The sequence below is a fragment of the Electrona antarctica genome (genome assembly GCF_951216825.1).
Source record: "Electrona antarctica genome assembly, chromosome: 8".
NCBI lineage: Eukaryota > Metazoa > Chordata > Actinopteri > Myctophiformes > Myctophidae > Electrona > Electrona antarctica.
In genome coordinates, this window is record NC_136789.1 from 6653331 (window position 1) to 6669891 (window position 16561).

The window sequence follows — 16561 nt, forward strand, 5'->3', positions numbered from 1 at the left end:
ACGTCTGGTGAAAAATAAATCCTATTGGTTGGATTTGGTTTCGAGCGACCTCATCCTGACCAATCCCAGCGCAGCGGCGCCAAAGTTAAAAAGCAAAGCAGTTTGTTTTTCACTAGAATGCAAATTGCAAGGCGAGGCATTCAATTCAACTGGTAGCACAAGACACTTCATCTTTGTCCTACATCGGTTCGGTTGGTTCGTTTTTCCATAGTTCCACACTACACCAGGGAATTGAGTAAGTTAACATTATTCGCACTTTTTCTACAACTACAATGGGAAAATTCTCGTTACTGTTTTATTAAGCAGAAATAACGATCTATCGTGACTTCGTTAAATATGGTAACGTAACTAGCTACTACATTCTACAAGGGAGCAGTTAACTCTAGGACCGTTAGCATTTGGCTAAGTTGCTAGTTAACATTTGTGTTTTTTACTCTCCCCTCAGATTCTCATTTCGTTCCTTAACTGGCCGAGAGAACGAAGAAGAAAATGGACAACATAATTTCAAGAAGACACTACAACAACAAAAGGGTAATTTAATGTTTTTCACGATTTAAAATGTTTTATATGCAATTTAGACATTCAGCACATGTGCTCAATAGCCTTAGTAAAATGTAGATATTCGGCTGTTTACACTGTCTGTACTAATACTTTTGAAGGAAAAACAAATCAATTGCAATAAATGTATTAAAATAAAATGTACTTGACAATTTGCATGTTTGAAGACTTTGAATAGGCATTAGCAGGCCTACAGTAGGTAGGGGCGTGTCTGATCAAATTAATATCTAACATTTTACAATATAATATACAAAAGCCAGAGTAGACTAGATCCCAGTAATAAATAAGTAATAACTTAACTTAACTAACCTAAAGTTCCGTGAAATATGGGACTACTTTTATTTGTATATTGAAGGATGGTTGCATTAACAATTTGTAATTGGTAATACATTACGGATATAATCACTATTGTCAACAACAGAATGTGGAGGGGTGGGGTTTTTCTTTTTTGACTGCTAGTTGTTTTGTTGTTTTGTTTTTTTCTTGTCTCTTTCTTTTGTGTAAGTCATGTGTATTTTGTATGCTTTATTGTAAAATCAATAAAAAACTTTGATGACAAAAAAACCAAAACGTAACTAACCTAGGTGAGATGTGCTAAAAAGCAGCATCAATAAGACATTGGTGCAGACATGCAATGAATGACTGTAGAGCAGTGCAGATGGGCATAATGTATAACATTTTCAATCTTCCCTGGGATGCTGAGATAGTATATTCTAGCCTATATTTTGCAGTTGCAGCCAATGGAACAAATACATAGTGTGTGTATGTGGTTGACTGAATAAATTAGCAACTGTGATACAGAATATACATTCTTGCAGCAGAACATTTGCCAAATAAATGTGTTATGATAACACTTGTCTTTAGGCTCCTTCTACACACAGACACTTTTTTTTAATTTTTTTACCTTTTTTCTTTCTCTCTCTCTCTTTAGGTTAACAAAGAAAATGCTCAGCCTGCAGATGGTAGCAAGACCTCTAAAACACATGTTTCCAAAACAGTGTTTACCACTTTGGCCCCACTGTGCCAGAAGAGCAATGCAAAGGAGGCAACCTTGGCTACAGATGGTACTTCTCAAAAAGTAAAGCCCAAACAGGTGAATACAAAGAAGTCATCTGGAGAGGCTGTGGAAAGACTGAAGACAGTGCAGAAGGCTGATGTCAAACCCAAGACAACATTGAGTCAAGCTTTTCTCACTGAACAGGCTGTGAGACATAGAAAACTAGCTGCAGAGGTTCCAAAGCCACCAGCTGCTGTGCCACCAACAAAATCTGCTCCTGGCATGTATAAAGGCAGAGTTGTCCAGTCTAAAATTGGAGCCATTTGGAAGTCAAATCTTTCATTAGCAGGGGATGATCAAAAACCAATTGTAAAACCATCAGTGCCCAAAGTAGAAAGCCGAACGGGTGGAAAGTTGATGACAATGAGGTCTAAATCTGTTGCAGACTTGCCTCGGCGTGGCATACAGAGTCTTCAGTCCCAAAGGTCAAAATCAGTGTGCAATGGACCTCCAGTATCTAAGCGCACAGTCACTGGCCGCCCTACTACAGGCCTTTGCTCTGCCATCCCCCCTAGCAGGTCCATTCCAGCAACTGTGGCTAGCTCCAGGAATGCTACCGTGTTGCCCAAGGCAAACGGAACACGGAACATCAAGCCCAACAAGTTGCCAGTTGGTACGGACAAGAAAGTCAGCAAGCCTTCTGTTACCAGTACTATCAGCCAATTCAAAGGTTCTATGGAGACGGCTGAGGAGAGGAGGTTTGCAGTCTTTGAGTTTTTCTTCACTTTATTTCCATTGTTTCATTCTCACTCTAGGGATTGTAGATTTGATCATGTTTTATATGTTCCTCCACCAGGGCAAAACTGGCAGAGTGGCTGGCATCCAAGGGGAAGACTCTGAAGAGGCCAGCAATGGCAACAGTAGCTCCCACCAAAACTAAAACAGCTGTTAAGCCAAACTGTCAGCTTAAATTCCAGGTTGATACCAAGATAGTCGAGTCTCAGCCTCTGTTACCATCTGATTCTGAATCTACTGCTGCTCAGCCTGAAGATGACCAGAAACCTGTACAGCCAGCATATGACGGCTCAACTCCACAGATCATGAATACCACTCTGGACCTGTTGGACAACTCTGACGTAGATCTCCCTGTTGACCCAGAGCCCAGACTGAGCGACGTAAGCTAAATAAAATAACCCTATGGCCCTTTCAGTCTATCATGTTCTCTGAAAGACCCAGTGGGACTTTCAGACAACATAAATCTTATTTTTGGTGTGGTTAATGTGTTTTTGGTTTTTAACAATGGATACACTTTTCATGAATGTGTATTTTTATTTTCTCCAACCAAAACTATGGTAGTTTTCACTACCAGTGACCTCGTCTGAAAACCAGTTAAAAAAAACATTAATGAAAACCACCAGTGTTTTCATAGTTGGTCTTTAAACAAGTTACTAACCAGCTTTCCCCGTAATTCTATTTGACAGGTTGTGGTAAACTTGTGTGATATCTTGGCAGCCCTAGAGATTCCCTCTCCATGTGAGGATGGTAAGTTTAGACAATTTAGTGCACACTACAAAGTACACACTAACACAGCAATAATGTATTGGGGTGTCAGTTCAATGTTCAAACAAGGTTTATATGCTGAAATTGTATGGTGGTAAATCACGATTGGTTCTGTGCCATATACACAGATTGTGATATTGGTTGTAACTTGTAATTGCTCTCATCCATATAAATAATATAAAAGGATAGTCATATTTACTTAGCCACAATCGGTACATTAAAAATGTAAAACAAACCAGACTTGAACTTCAAGAATGTATGTTAGCCAACAGGTTAAATTAAATGTTAGTTGCAATATAAGCAGACATGTTTTAATTTACATGCCACATTGCTTCTCATTCCAAAGGATCCCAGCAGACAAATGATACCTCTTGTGAGGTGGAAATGGAGGACAGCGGGGCAAAAGATGAATGTTGCGATGAGGAGAATGAACTAGGTGACGTTGATTATGTGCCAGAGGATGTCGAAGTGAAGACTAAAGATGAAGAGGAGAAAGTTGATAGCGAGGAAGATGAGAGTGATGATTATGAAGATGGCGATGAGGACTCTCTGGAGACCACACCAAAGAAGGATGAGAAAGCTTCCATGGTGAAATACAGTGTGAGCACCACTCCATACCTGCAAAGGTGTGTATTGTTTATGGCTCTGATAACAATACATGTAATGTACTTATTTGAACTAAGTTGATTCACAAAAACAGTGTGATAATAAAAGTAATGTAATATTAACCAGGATCAGTCCTACTCAACCCTTGCTAACTGCCTCCTTTTTAGAGTTAAAAACACAATCGAAGGTGAAGCAAATGCATCTGGGTCCCGGCGAAAGAGCAACATTAAAGACCTGAAGTTCCTAACGCCAGTGAGGCGTTCCAACCGTATCCATCGCCAAACATCTCGTCTGCCTGGAATGCTGGCCGACCACGACCCCTGTGTGTCTTCACTGGCGGAGCTGGCGGGGTTAGGTGATAATGACCCCACCACCGCATACATCTACAGAAGAAACCCTGCCCTTCTGGAAGATCTGCCCGACCAGCCGCAAGACTTTTAGACATGTTAGGTTATTCACACTGGCGCTAATGTTCACTTTATGTGGGTTCTGCATTTAGAATTCTGTATTCTAATACATTTGTACAAATTGTTTAAAATGGGTAATGCTTCAGTGCAGTGGTTCCCAAACTGTGGTGCACCCCTTGTGGTGCGCGAGCGCCTTCTAGGGCATAAAAAGGCTGATGGTGCTATGGTTTTATTTTAAATATATTAACATTATGCCCATATAGGGCAAGTATATACAGAACATAGCCTATGCTGCATATATATGCCATATTCAGGTTCATATGTGGATAAATAGGAAATGTCTCTTTATAGCTTATTCAATTTATATTTCCATGTGGGGGGGTGCGTTAGCTAGGTCGGGCACTAACAGGGGGTGCATGGCCAAAAAGGTTTGGGAACCGCTGCTTCAGTGCAATCAAACTGATTGCTTTTATTATTTTAAAAGCCTTTATCATTTTCCTTCCTTCCATGTGCAATGTATATTTTATTATATTTGAATGCTACAGTCGTTACTTGTACCGGTATGTTGTTGAGGTACTTTCAAAATTGCATGATTGCTTAGTCTACTGAACGGTGTAATTTGTAATACAAGTTAATAAACTTGTTATTACCTCTTTTATCCATCTTTTTTAATGCAGCTTATACTTATACTACTTCTAGAGAATTGTACCATCTATAGTTTGGGAATTCGTTAAAAAAAAGAGGGTAAAATGATGTTCAGACCTGATATTACATTTTGTGGTAGTTGAAGTTCAGTAGGATCAGCTTTGCCAGCCACTGAAAATGTATTTTGAACTGAGAAACTAGAAGTGAGGTCTGTTTTTACAGCACCAGGTTGAAGTATTGTCTATAAAGCGCTCAACTTAAGGTAGTGTAAGGTCAGCGTTGCCATCTGTTTGGAATACACAATCGGTTCCTTTCATCCACCGTTTGCCTGTATGTTCTCATAACCAGTTATTTATAACAGTTGATTTCTTAAGCCCTATACTTGTATGATGTGACTAATAAAAATGTTCTTTGTAGCTATAAAACAGTGCAGATGTTTTGATCATATACTTAATGTCCAGCACTTGGCCTAAATACAGGCATAAGATATGCACACAATCCTCTGAACAAAAAACAAAACTCGTCCGAAAAATACAAACTCAACATTTTATCACATTTATCCCACTTTATTGACCATATTGTACAAATCCAGGCTCTCAATTGAACATTTTCTTTTGGCCACAAGATTGTAATAACACCTTGACGTTTGGATGTTATCACCATCTCCCTCTGGTACCAGATGAGACATTTCATTGTAACAAAATAACAAAACAAATTATCCACAAAACAATCTCTTGTGATTTGCTTTCCCCAACATAAGGTATAAAAAGTATTCATTTAATTCCCACTCATCTGCTAACCACAGGGGAAGGCATTCAGTGCTGTGTGCTAAAAGGGGTGTGTGATTGCAGACAGATGAAAGCTCTTATGTCCTTGACAGTCCTCGGTTGTCTAGGTCTTTCACCTGCAAGGTTGAACACAGATTTGTTTTTAATCAAAATGAGCTTCTACAATAGTTTACAGAAAGTGACAAACTATGAAAAAGTTTGTTGAGTACTGAGTTATGATGACTAAGACTAAATATATGGTCTGGAAAATTAATTTTATATTTGGTTGTGCTTGTGTGTTGGGTTCTGAAAATATCTATGAGCACGCAACAAAGTGTAAAATCAGCCATTACGATGCCATCAAGGCCCGCCAAAATACATCTTTGTCGACAAAATCAACTGTAGAATCTAAAACTAAAACATTTCAGATTACAAAATATGACTTAAATTAAAATTAATTCAAAAGATTGACAAAACAGTGTACTGCCTTTTGATGGACAAGAGCAAGAACGCAAGCAGAGATCAGATCATTTTCTTTATCAAGACAATGAGGAGAAACTAGACCAAGAGGCACATAAAAAAAAATGGTCACAAAGTGACATTTGTTACCTTGTATATCCTAACCAGCCAGTGCTCTGTTGTGTAGGCCTCTTCCAGCACGTCCAGTTCAAAGTCTTTGTTCCCGATCTCAGCGTTTCTCACTCGGTCATAACCAGGTGGGCGCTCTACAGAACAGATGACAACAGGATTAAAGTTGATCTCAGATGCAACAGTAAACTTGAAATTGGTTAACTGACTGAACATTTGTGCAGGTATTTGAATAGTTTTGGATGACAGTTATTTTAACCAGTAGGTGATATCTGCTACTATTGCACAGATTTGTTTTTGTTTTAATGATTCACCTTCAAGTACGATTATGTACCAGATTAAGGCTTAAAATATGAATTTCTGTGCTGTTAAGGACAATATGCCCTTCTTTCTCTAGCAAAGAAGGCAACAGCAAGGCATCAATTGTCTAACCTGGCTAACATTCTATGAACTTAAAAATAGTTGGTAGACAACAATTTGAACCTGTAATTTGTCAGGTAGCAGGACCTGCCGTTCCAGTGACTACTTACTGGCCTCTGTGTAGACCTGTCCAAAGCGGTAATAGCACATCTTGTACATGAGGCAGTTGAGGAGGACGGGGGAGCCCTCCCGGTCCACTCTGAACTCCCCGGTGGGGGTGTAGTAGTCGTGTTCCTTGATGTGCTTTCCTGTGTCTGTGCTGCCCCCAATACGCACCATCCAAAGGAATTTATTGATATCTAAAGGAGGCAGACAGATGTTTTCATTAAATACACCTTATGTAAAGACGCTGTCTCGTAATTTAAAGGGATCATGCTAAGAACAAGCATTAGGAGATATATGCTTAACATTTCCTTAGACTGGAAATGACAAAGGAAGGCAGGAGACGAGCAAAGGGCTCATAGGCAACTCACACATGCTGCATTTGAAAGCTCAGTGTTAAGAGTTACATCGTGTTTGTCTTGTCTACCGTTACGCCTGACATACCGTCTGAGGAGTAGCCTGTCAGTCCTCCGAAGATGACCAGGACGTAGCTGACGTCCAACTCCCTCATGATCTCATAAGCCCTCTCCTCTGTGGACGCCATAGCCTACATAGGGAATGGAGATAAAAATATTGTAGTGCAAAGAAAGGCACGTGTTGTGGCTGATAATAATTTCCATTAAATTACTCATGCCGGCAGGCTAAACATGGGAGTTAAAAACAAACTGTAATGACGCGCCAAACAATGATAAAATGATTCATATCGAAACGAGCTCATAAGTTTAAAATGTTTATAGTTATTCAGTGCACCAAATATCACAAAACAATTTCAATAAATATATATATATATATATATATGCAATAAATATGTGCAAAGAATCCAAACAATCAAAACAGTGAGCAAAACAAACGTGAATGAATCAATATATCAACTAAAGTGCGAGTGCGGTCAACAAAATGTATCCTCCCAGCTCACCCTGCCTCCAAGTTCAAACAGCCTTAGAGTGAGCTGGTACAGATACCTCTATTTGTCAACTACCGGTGGCCACCCACAGAGATGCTCCCACCAATAATGGAGCGTCAATGCGGTGCCCACACCCATCACCAACCAAGTGAAAATTACTATAACTAAGCACTCTTTGGCTCCTACAGCACGGTTACCCTTATTACATCAATCTTATGTCGAAAGGCTCACCTGTCCTACTCTGGAGATGTGCGTATTGTTCCACGTGTTGTTGTCCACTAGGATAGTTCGATTGGCCATGGCAGTTATCTGATAACCATAATCCCACCATGACATGACTTTGGCATCCTGAAAATAATAAAGTAGAACATTTTCACTATAACACAAGTCACAGTATAATAGGTACAGTATTAGACCATATTTTGGACATCAGCAAATGACCAACGGAAAAATAGATAAAACTGATTATTTGTCACCCAAAAAGCTGAATACATAATGTTTGTTGCCGAAGAACAAACTATCCACTAAACCTTTGTATTGACTGACATTTTGAAGTCAGATCATACTAAAATGACACTTTGATTAACATGCATTTTCACACCACTCCAAACATTACCCTTGAAACCTTTAAGACGCCCTGAGGGCGAGAAGCGACCTCGCTCTAAAGGGTGACTGCTGGGCGAGTGCTGGCGCTTTGGAATGGGGGTCAGATCGACATATGGAATGAATTCTGTACTGGCCATATATGGAGTGTGTCTTGAATGTAGAGGGTTTGATGAGGTCAGATCAACATATGGAATGTCATAACAGGTCAGCTCCATATATGGAGATCTAAGGGTTTAAGTTTAAGGTCAGATGTAGAGTTGCTGGCCGGCTCCATATATGCAGATCTAAGTGATGATCCAGTCTTCTCCATGTATGGTTAGTTATCCAGGGTTAGATGAGGTCAGTGTCGTGATCTTCATATATGGAGATGGCCATATATGGTGGCACGAGGCGTGACCATATATGGAGGCGTGGGTGACGGACGGCAGGTACAGGTTTTCATAGTAAATCGCAACTACAGTAAATACATTCACTAGGGTGTGCACTACTGCCAATTTGTGTATTTCATTTCAGACTAATTTATTCCTTCATGGGAAGTAATATGGCAATTACAATAATAATCTGAATTTCTGTCATAGACCAACATGGTCTTTTTTGCTAAGTTTTTTTCACTATGATTTCCTGTTATCTATCCGTGGGCCATCACGAGTTCATAACGATCACCCTCAACTCGGCCCCGTTTGGTCTCAGGGGCCAACAATCCCCCCTTTTGGGGAAAAGCTTCTGGCAAAATTATGAAATTGGTACTGCAACTGCACAAATGCTCAGAAAACCCTCAAATTTGGCAGGATGTATCCTGACACATAAGGGAAACTACCAGAAAAGATCCAGGGGTGTCCCGCCTTTCAGTTCTTAAATATCACCTTTAACATACCCCAAAAGACAAAAAAAAAGTCTGAAAACCTACCATCAAAAGTGATCAATTTCCAGTAGACATGGGTAAAGACATGCATGCAACACAGGTCTCCGGAGGGGGATGAGCAACGTGGCCTTTAAACAGATAACAGGATTGTTTTCTAACCTCTGGGGTGTTGTGGCGGAGCCAGTAGTAGGCCTCTCTGAAGTCGTCAAAGATGATCCGGCTGCCGTCGCCGCCACGGGCAGACAACACAATAGAGGGAGAGGAGTAGGCCTCGCTGGTCACCCAGGTAGAGTGGAAGGTGTAGGTAATGAGGAAGAAGGTCATGACCAAAATCATCCCACTGGCAACCTGGTGGAGAAACGTCAAGATATAATGATATGATGCAAGCCAGCAGATAACACAGGAGCACCAAATAGTACACCAAATAGTACCATTGTCAAATACAAAATCTGTGTCAATTTAATTATTTGTCTTTTATTTGAATATCAGCCTAATCAGCAGCTGAGCAAAATGTAATAATGTATTTTTGAATGAATTATTCATCTATGTATTTTTTGTTAAAATAACCTGAAATAAAATGTATAAGGTGATAGCTAAGTAAGTGCCATAATCTGATTAATCGTTTAAATAATAGTCTGATTAATCGATTATGAAAATAATTGTTAGTTGCAGCCCTAAATGTTTGACATCTGTTTAATGACACAAATCGACCAATTATATTGTCTTACACAACCCTTCAAAGATGGCCCTCTGCCTCACCTCATTTTTGATTGGGTAAGTAGCGTCATGCTGCTTCTTTGACTTCTTGTCTGGACGGCTGACATCCAGGTTCTTCATGTAGGTGGTCAGCACCTGTGAGACGCCAATACCTGATAATATGCACATGACTGGAGCCAGGACCAGCATCAGACGCACCTGAGAATAAAAGATGGATTGTTGACAGATTTTTAGTATCACATATTGCACAAAAAACACCTTTCTTCTATGACTTTATTAATTATACTTAATACACGTGGCTACACGTGTTCACGTGTTGGGTGCCAGTTAGTGCCTTGTTCTTGAGGTTGGACCAGCCTCAAAAGTAAACAAACTCTTGGCAAAAGACTATTGTCAAGAAACACAGGTGTACTTTATAGGCTGTATAAGACCATACCATGACAGGTGATAGGTTTTAGGACAACAATGGAAACAAGCCCTCTGGGCTTTTTGTGTTATCCTTTTAGCATTATTGTATGACTGACTGTACCCCTGTACTTTTTGTAGATCAAATAATCAATCAAAAAGTATATATACTATATCAACAACATACCATGACAGCTGAGAAGTACATGCTGGTGACTCCATACATGATAATGAAGATCCTGGCATCAGACAGGTTGTTGAAGCAGTAGTACAGACCCACTGTAATTAAAATGAAAAGGAACAATTAACATTTTTATTATTCGTTTACATTCATGAAAGTTAATTGTCAATATTGCATACTTACACCAACAAGAGATGAATTGTGCTTCAAGTCTAATAGCATGTTGGTCTACTTACCTGGGAACATGAAAACCAGCAGTTGCAGATCAAAGTAGTAAGAGGACCAGGTGGTGGGCTGATGCTCAGAGACAGATGCAATGATGGGGATGTTGTTCTTGGCATAGGACGGGTCCAACAGTGAGTAGAAGCGACCAGTCCATGGTGAGATCTTGCCTAAAACATGAGACATGATGGGGGTCAACAACTTGATAATTCTACAAAAGAAGCACCTCCATTAACCAAGATGAACCCAGAGTTCCCTCTAAGCTTATGAACACATCAGTGAAGTACATTTGCACAGTTGCATCCACAAAAACATTTGTTTTTGAATCAACTTCATAGTGCTAGAATATATCTGCAAGTAACGGGGTGGCACACACAATCTTGCTACTGGGGTGGACACTTCTTACCAGTCAACATGAGAACAGTTCCCACAGACAGCAGGACGAAGCCCACCAGGGAGATGACACTCTTAAACAGGACCTCAAACTGCTGGCCGTTGAGCTTGCTGCGCAGGTAGTCCACAAAGGCATGGATCTGACACAAGCCGAACACACCGAAGGCAGCCATGTGTTCTGAAGACTGCACTGGCTGCAAGAGAGACAAGAGGACAGGGTGAGCAGGGTTGTACATCACAGAACAAAACTGAACCCAATGACTCCTTCAAGGTGTCAAACAGTGTCACATGACCGACAACCAATTTAGGCATTTAGCAGACGCTCTTAATCCAGAGCGACTTACATTAAGCAAGAACAAAAAAGCCATGGGAATACATCACATATATAAAAATGCATTTATCATGAAACATGCGTTAGCTAAGAGCTAAGAACTAGAACATCTATATAATGACACTATACATATAAACTATACATATATGCTATACTATGCTATACATATGTCCTATGAAGTGCTATGACTACATACAATGCAAGTATTGTGCTGTCTACATGACATGCTATAAGTCTGTTTCAAATGCTATCTAAGTCTAAAAAGTGCTATCTAAGGGGGTAGGGAAAGTGCTATGGGCAAGCGCCTTTGATGCCGTGTTGTGAGCTTGTAGGACAGAGGGAGTAAATATGCAAAAAACAATATAAAGAACATTTCAATATATATAAACCTCCCAATGTATGAATGAATGAACCATTGTAAGGCGCTTTGAGCACTTGGAAAAGCGCTATAAAAATGCAATTCATTATTATTATTAAAGGGTTAGGAAGACCAGTTGGTATTTAGAAAGCTCTTTAGGGAGGACTTAAAGCTAGCAATAGCAATAGAGTGCTAACTGACTGCACTGCACTATAAGGTGTCCATTCCCAATTTCCCATACAGCTTATGAATATCCATGGTACAAAGTATGTGGAGTTATGCACCAATTATTTGATTAATCTCTGATTTATGTGGCCGTTTTTACCTGGAATCCGACAAAAGAGATCTGCATGGAGAGGATGGTGCCCAGGCAGTACACAGTGCAGTACGCAACATAGATGCGGTGAGAGAATCGCCCTGTGAGCATCAGCACCAACACATGGAGGGGGATGAGGTTTATCAGGAACACATAGCCACCCCAGGAGGACACCTGTGAACGCACAAATACAACCCTCCAATAAGTGTGATTGAAGCCCAAATTAATTTTGTAAACACGTCTATGCATCATTGGTTCTCTTGTATTGCCATGTAGATAGTTACTGACCATGTAGAAGTAGGCCAGTGCGCAGATGGACGACCAGTACACTGAACCCGTCTTGACGGCCTTGATCCACATGTAGTAGGTCAACAACATACAAAAGATGGCAATTCCTAGGTGTAAGAGCAAAGCAGCATTTATCGCATTTATCGTGGCTAACACTGTATTTAATTTTCGATTCGAAAAAATAAATGAAAATACTGTATGCATAAGGGCTTTACCTTCATTGTCATAAGAACCAGCAACAGAACGGGAAATATAACCAGGCACGATTGCAATCATGGCAGCAGCTAGAAGTCCAGCACCTGCATCCTGAGTATAGAGAAGTCCAGGAGAGTACCAGAACAAAGTTAAGAAAGATGATGTACAGTTAGTATGTCACAGACTGTCATTTAAAGTCAGCATATGAGAGAGTTCCTTTTGCTTGTCCATTATCTAGAGTACCTTAAGCTCTTTGGTGAAGTGGTATGTGACTACGCAAGTGAAGGAAGAGAAGAGGGGAGCCAGGAAAACACAGACATTGCGGATGTCGATTGTGATGTGAAAAAAGTGTAGTGCATGGTAAAGGGCAGCGGAGGTGACCATCAGACCTGTTGAGGTAGACACAAGAGAAGATATAAGCTTGCTATTGTCATAGTCCAAGTGGTAACCTAACAGCACACTTGATGGACATCCCACATCCTAACTGCACCTAAGCCTACTTTGTAGTCTACCACAGTAAATTAATAACACAATAATAAGAAACAAACAAACAAAACCAGACCAAAGTAATTGTCATTTTAAAAGTTTATTGAGCATTCGTACCTGGGTAGATGGTGCCACCAATGATTCTGCCCAGAGGATACCATGCCCTGTCATCAAACCAGTTGTGGAACTTGTAGAAGCCTTCCTCCGTTAGGAAGCGGGTGGTACGGTAGTTGAAATATCTGAGGATACAGTATGTAAATTTAAGCACCACATTGGGGGGGGGGGGGGGGGGGGGGAGATCATTAACAGTTAGCGTTCAATGAAATGCAAAGACTTACGGATCAAACTCATGGATGACACTTTCAAACCTCAGTACAGAGAACAATCTGGTGGAAAAGGCTAGAAAGGGGTAAAGAAAAGCATACATAATTCATTCCGAGTTTGTTCTTAGTCTAGGCATGATTCATGATAACTACTTTTTATATATGTGATGTATGCCATGCTTTTGTTATTGCTTAATGTAAGTCGCTCTGGATTAAGAGCGTCTGCTAAATGCCTAAATTGTAAATTGTAAATTGATTTATACACTGGTGCATCATGTACAGTAGGTAGGCATGCAGGTTATAACCTAAATTTGGTTTAGTGCAGTCAGTCACAGACTTGGTTCTCAAAGTGGAGTCCAGGGAGTCCCAAGGGTCATTGAGACTGAGAGGGTCCCCAGGTACATTCATTATTTAACATAGCATCCAAATCAGTTTCACCACTTAAATATAGTCACGATACAACACGCTTAGCCGCAATTTGCAACTCTAGATTTTTTTATAATGGGATGAATCTAGAGTTGCAATACCCTCCATTGACTCCGCACTCATCCAATTTGGTTTGTGATCTGCTTGTCTTAAACAACGTTAAACTCACCAACATTGCAGCTGTAGTCCAAGCTTGAATTATCCTCTTTCAATCTGCCAAGCTTGTTTTTCATAAAAATCCTCGTAGACATGTTATGAGCTACTTTCTGTCAAGTGTTGCAGTTTGGAAGCACTCGTTTTTGTTAACGGGTCGCACTGCTGCCTCCTGCAGTATGTGCAAATTTGAAACAGGTGGTACACAGGGCCGTTCAGTGACTTATGACGAGTGCTTCCAAATTCCAGCACTTAGAAAAAGAATCACCTGCAGGGGATGTCTTGACAGAAAGTATCTCATAACATGTCTACAGGGGATTTTTATGAAAAACAAGCTCGGCAGATTGAAAGAGGATAATTCAAGCTTGGACTACAGCTGCAATGTTGGTGAGTTTAACGTTGTTTAAGACAAGCAGATCTCAAACCAAATTGGATGAGTGGGGTCAATGGAGGGTATAGCCCGTCTCCGGACCCCCCGGGTTGAGCTCCTTTGGACCTACCACGTAGGGTCCGGTCTCACCGGCGTCAAGCGACATGGGATGCCATCTGATTTCCCCTGACTTAGCCCTGTGCTGCGGTGTGGGTGTCATGCTGACATATTCCAAACGAAGCATATGAACGCTATAGGAGACAACGAACCATCTGACCCCCCCCGCGAACGGCTCAGAAGCCGTTAAGTATTTTTAATGTTTGTACGATCGTTTTGCCAGCTCTGAAATTCTCTCTTCGGTCCCTCCTTGTTGACATCTCGGTTGGCTAGCTGCGCCTACGAGGCGCGTAGGGAGGCGCTGCTAGCCAACCGAGATGCCGAGAGGCGGTACAATGGGATGTCAACAAGAGAGAATTTCAGAGCTGCCAAAACGGTCGTACAAACATTAAAAATACTTAACGGCTTCTGAGCCGTTCGCGGGGGGGGTCAGATGGTTCGTTGTCTCCTATAGCGTTCATATGCTTCGTTTGGAATATGTCAGCATGACACCCACACCGCAGCACAGGGCTAAGTCAGGGGAAATCAGATGGCATCCCATGTCGCTTGACGCCGGTGAGAAGGAACCCTACATAAAGTCATCAAAATGTCAGAAACTTTAACGTAGGGTTCCGAAAGGAGCTATGGAGGGTATTGCAACTCTAGATTAGGCTACAACACGCTGTGAGCTTGTAGACCTGCTACTTTCAACAATAAAATCTCTAAAATATAAATGCATGTTCACTTGGGGGTCCTCGACATGAAAAGGTTGAGTTTGGTGCTTCAGATGTGGTGGGGGGACTCACAGAGGATAGCAGCCATAGACAGAATGAGCAGCTTCAGCAGTGTGTCCTGCTTCTCATAGGACAAACGCAGGAACCCCAACTTAGTCATCTTGACAATGTTAGGGACAGCTATCCACACACACTACCTAATGGAAGAACACAATACAATCCTCAGTCAGTGCTGAATCTACAATAACAAACTCTAAATTAGTTCACATTTTTCTCCTGAGATGAAGGTAAACTTTGTTTAGGTCAAGTCCAACCAGATAAGGACACGCACTTTGTTGTGGCATTAGGGGAACCAACCCGGAAGTGGGTCCGTATCTAGAAGCTAAAACCAGTGCAAGAATGACACTCACATGACATTTTAATTTTAAACGTCAAGGACAGCAAGCGTAAAAGATCTCACCTTATTACGTTAGATATGTAGGAAGTTAGCTAACCTTGCAAGAATCAACAAGAGCAATGGAAACATATCCGCAGTGACTAGTACACCTGATATGTACATTAAACATGAATGCAACATTTGCACTGAACGATTGTGTTTGCAACTCTTAATCATTGTTTGCGTGCATTTAATGTGTCTTACTGTCTTAGTGACGTGTGAGTTGTCTGGTTCCATTCAATGTTAACGTTAGCTACTATAGCTAGCTAGCTGCAGTCTAAATGAATGGAGGCCTCAACCCCTTCCCCTGTGTTCTTTTTACGAACCCCAATAACTCATTTTAATCCCACAAACACAGAAAGATAATTAGAGTTAAAAGCATTGATGATTACCCCGCTCGAATGTACAGATAAGTGAGCAGTTTATGTTCAGTAACACTCACCCACTCCGCTCCTGTCTCTCACCACTTTTCACACACAGACAACCCTGGGCGTATACTAGTCCCGTCCCAACCAGCCTTACCGCCAGCGCCAATTGGCTAATTGCTGTTAAAGTGAGACGTTGCACAACCGTGATTGGCTCTTCGGCTAGTCACTCAGTCGTGTTCCAAACATGCGGAGAGTCCCTGTGGCGCTGTGGTGTGACGTGTCCTTAGAATAGAGTCAAATCATCACTACGCCCTCTGGTGGCTTAAATTAGAATGATTGTTCCTATTCATCTGGGATTTTATCTATTTAGTTAGTACATTACTGGTCAATACAGTGCAGTGGTGGGAAGAGTACTCAACCTCAACCAGAGTAGATACTTATGGACACTCAATTACAAGAGACTATTATAAGAGAACCTATCTGCAATTTCTAACTACAACGTTTAATAAAGAAATGACAGTTTACAGTACATATTTTTTGCATATTATTGTATATTACTCTTTCTTTAAATCAAGTCAAATCAAATCAATCCAAACTTTATTTATATAGCCAATTTAAAACAGAAGCTGACAAAAGTGCTGTACAAGGTTGAGGCAAACAAAGCATCAACAGGCACTCATCAGCACAGAGTAGACAAATATGTACATAAGTTTAGAGGAATTGAATATACAGGACCACAAT

The 16561-nt window shown here is 40.8% G+C and overlaps 2 protein-coding genes across 4 annotated transcripts; one reads left to right on the top strand and one right to left on the bottom strand.

The window, feature by feature from the left end:
- Positions 1 to 97: 97 nt before the first annotated feature.
- On the top strand, positions 98 to 5199 carry LOC306927399 (uncharacterized protein). Of its 2 annotated transcripts, XM_079507120.1 has the most exons (8): positions 98 to 235; positions 446 to 531; positions 1490 to 1555; positions 1601 to 2313; positions 2412 to 2730; positions 3037 to 3097; positions 3462 to 3741; positions 3889 to 5199. In XM_079507120.1, exons 2-8 carry the CDS (start codon positions 490 to 492, stop codon positions 4160 to 4162), a joined length of 1755 nt encoding a protein of 584 aa, XP_079363246.1. In that variant the 5' UTR covers positions 98 to 235; positions 446 to 489; the 3' UTR covers positions 4163 to 5199. The 2 variants fall into 2 exon arrangements, with proteins under 2 accessions (XP_079363246.1, XP_079363245.1); XM_079507119.1 differs by having other exon boundaries at positions 1490 to 2313; positions 3889 to 5198.
- A 119-nt stretch (positions 5200 to 5318) lies between these two features.
- Positions 5319 to 16024, bottom strand: stt3a (STT3 oligosaccharyltransferase complex catalytic subunit A). 2 transcript variants are annotated; one of them, XM_079507116.1, is made up of 18 exons: positions 15895 to 16024; positions 15089 to 15213; positions 13253 to 13313; positions 13032 to 13153; positions 12672 to 12817; positions 12449 to 12539; positions 12234 to 12340; positions 11955 to 12119; positions 10954 to 11134; positions 10562 to 10717; positions 10332 to 10423; positions 9782 to 9937; positions 9182 to 9370; positions 7786 to 7902; positions 7095 to 7197; positions 6659 to 6847; positions 6150 to 6265; positions 5319 to 5677 (listed from the first exon to the last, which is right to left on the bottom strand). In XM_079507116.1, exons 2-18 carry the CDS (start codon positions 15174 to 15176, stop codon positions 5639 to 5641), a joined length of 2118 nt encoding a protein of 705 aa, XP_079363242.1. In that variant the 5' UTR covers positions 15177 to 15213; positions 15895 to 16024; the 3' UTR covers positions 5319 to 5638. The 2 variants fall into 2 exon arrangements, with proteins under 2 accessions (XP_079363242.1, XP_079363243.1); XM_079507117.1 differs by lacking the exon at positions 15895 to 16024 and adding an exon at positions 15845 to 15890.
- Positions 16025 to 16561: the final 537 nt, after the last annotated feature.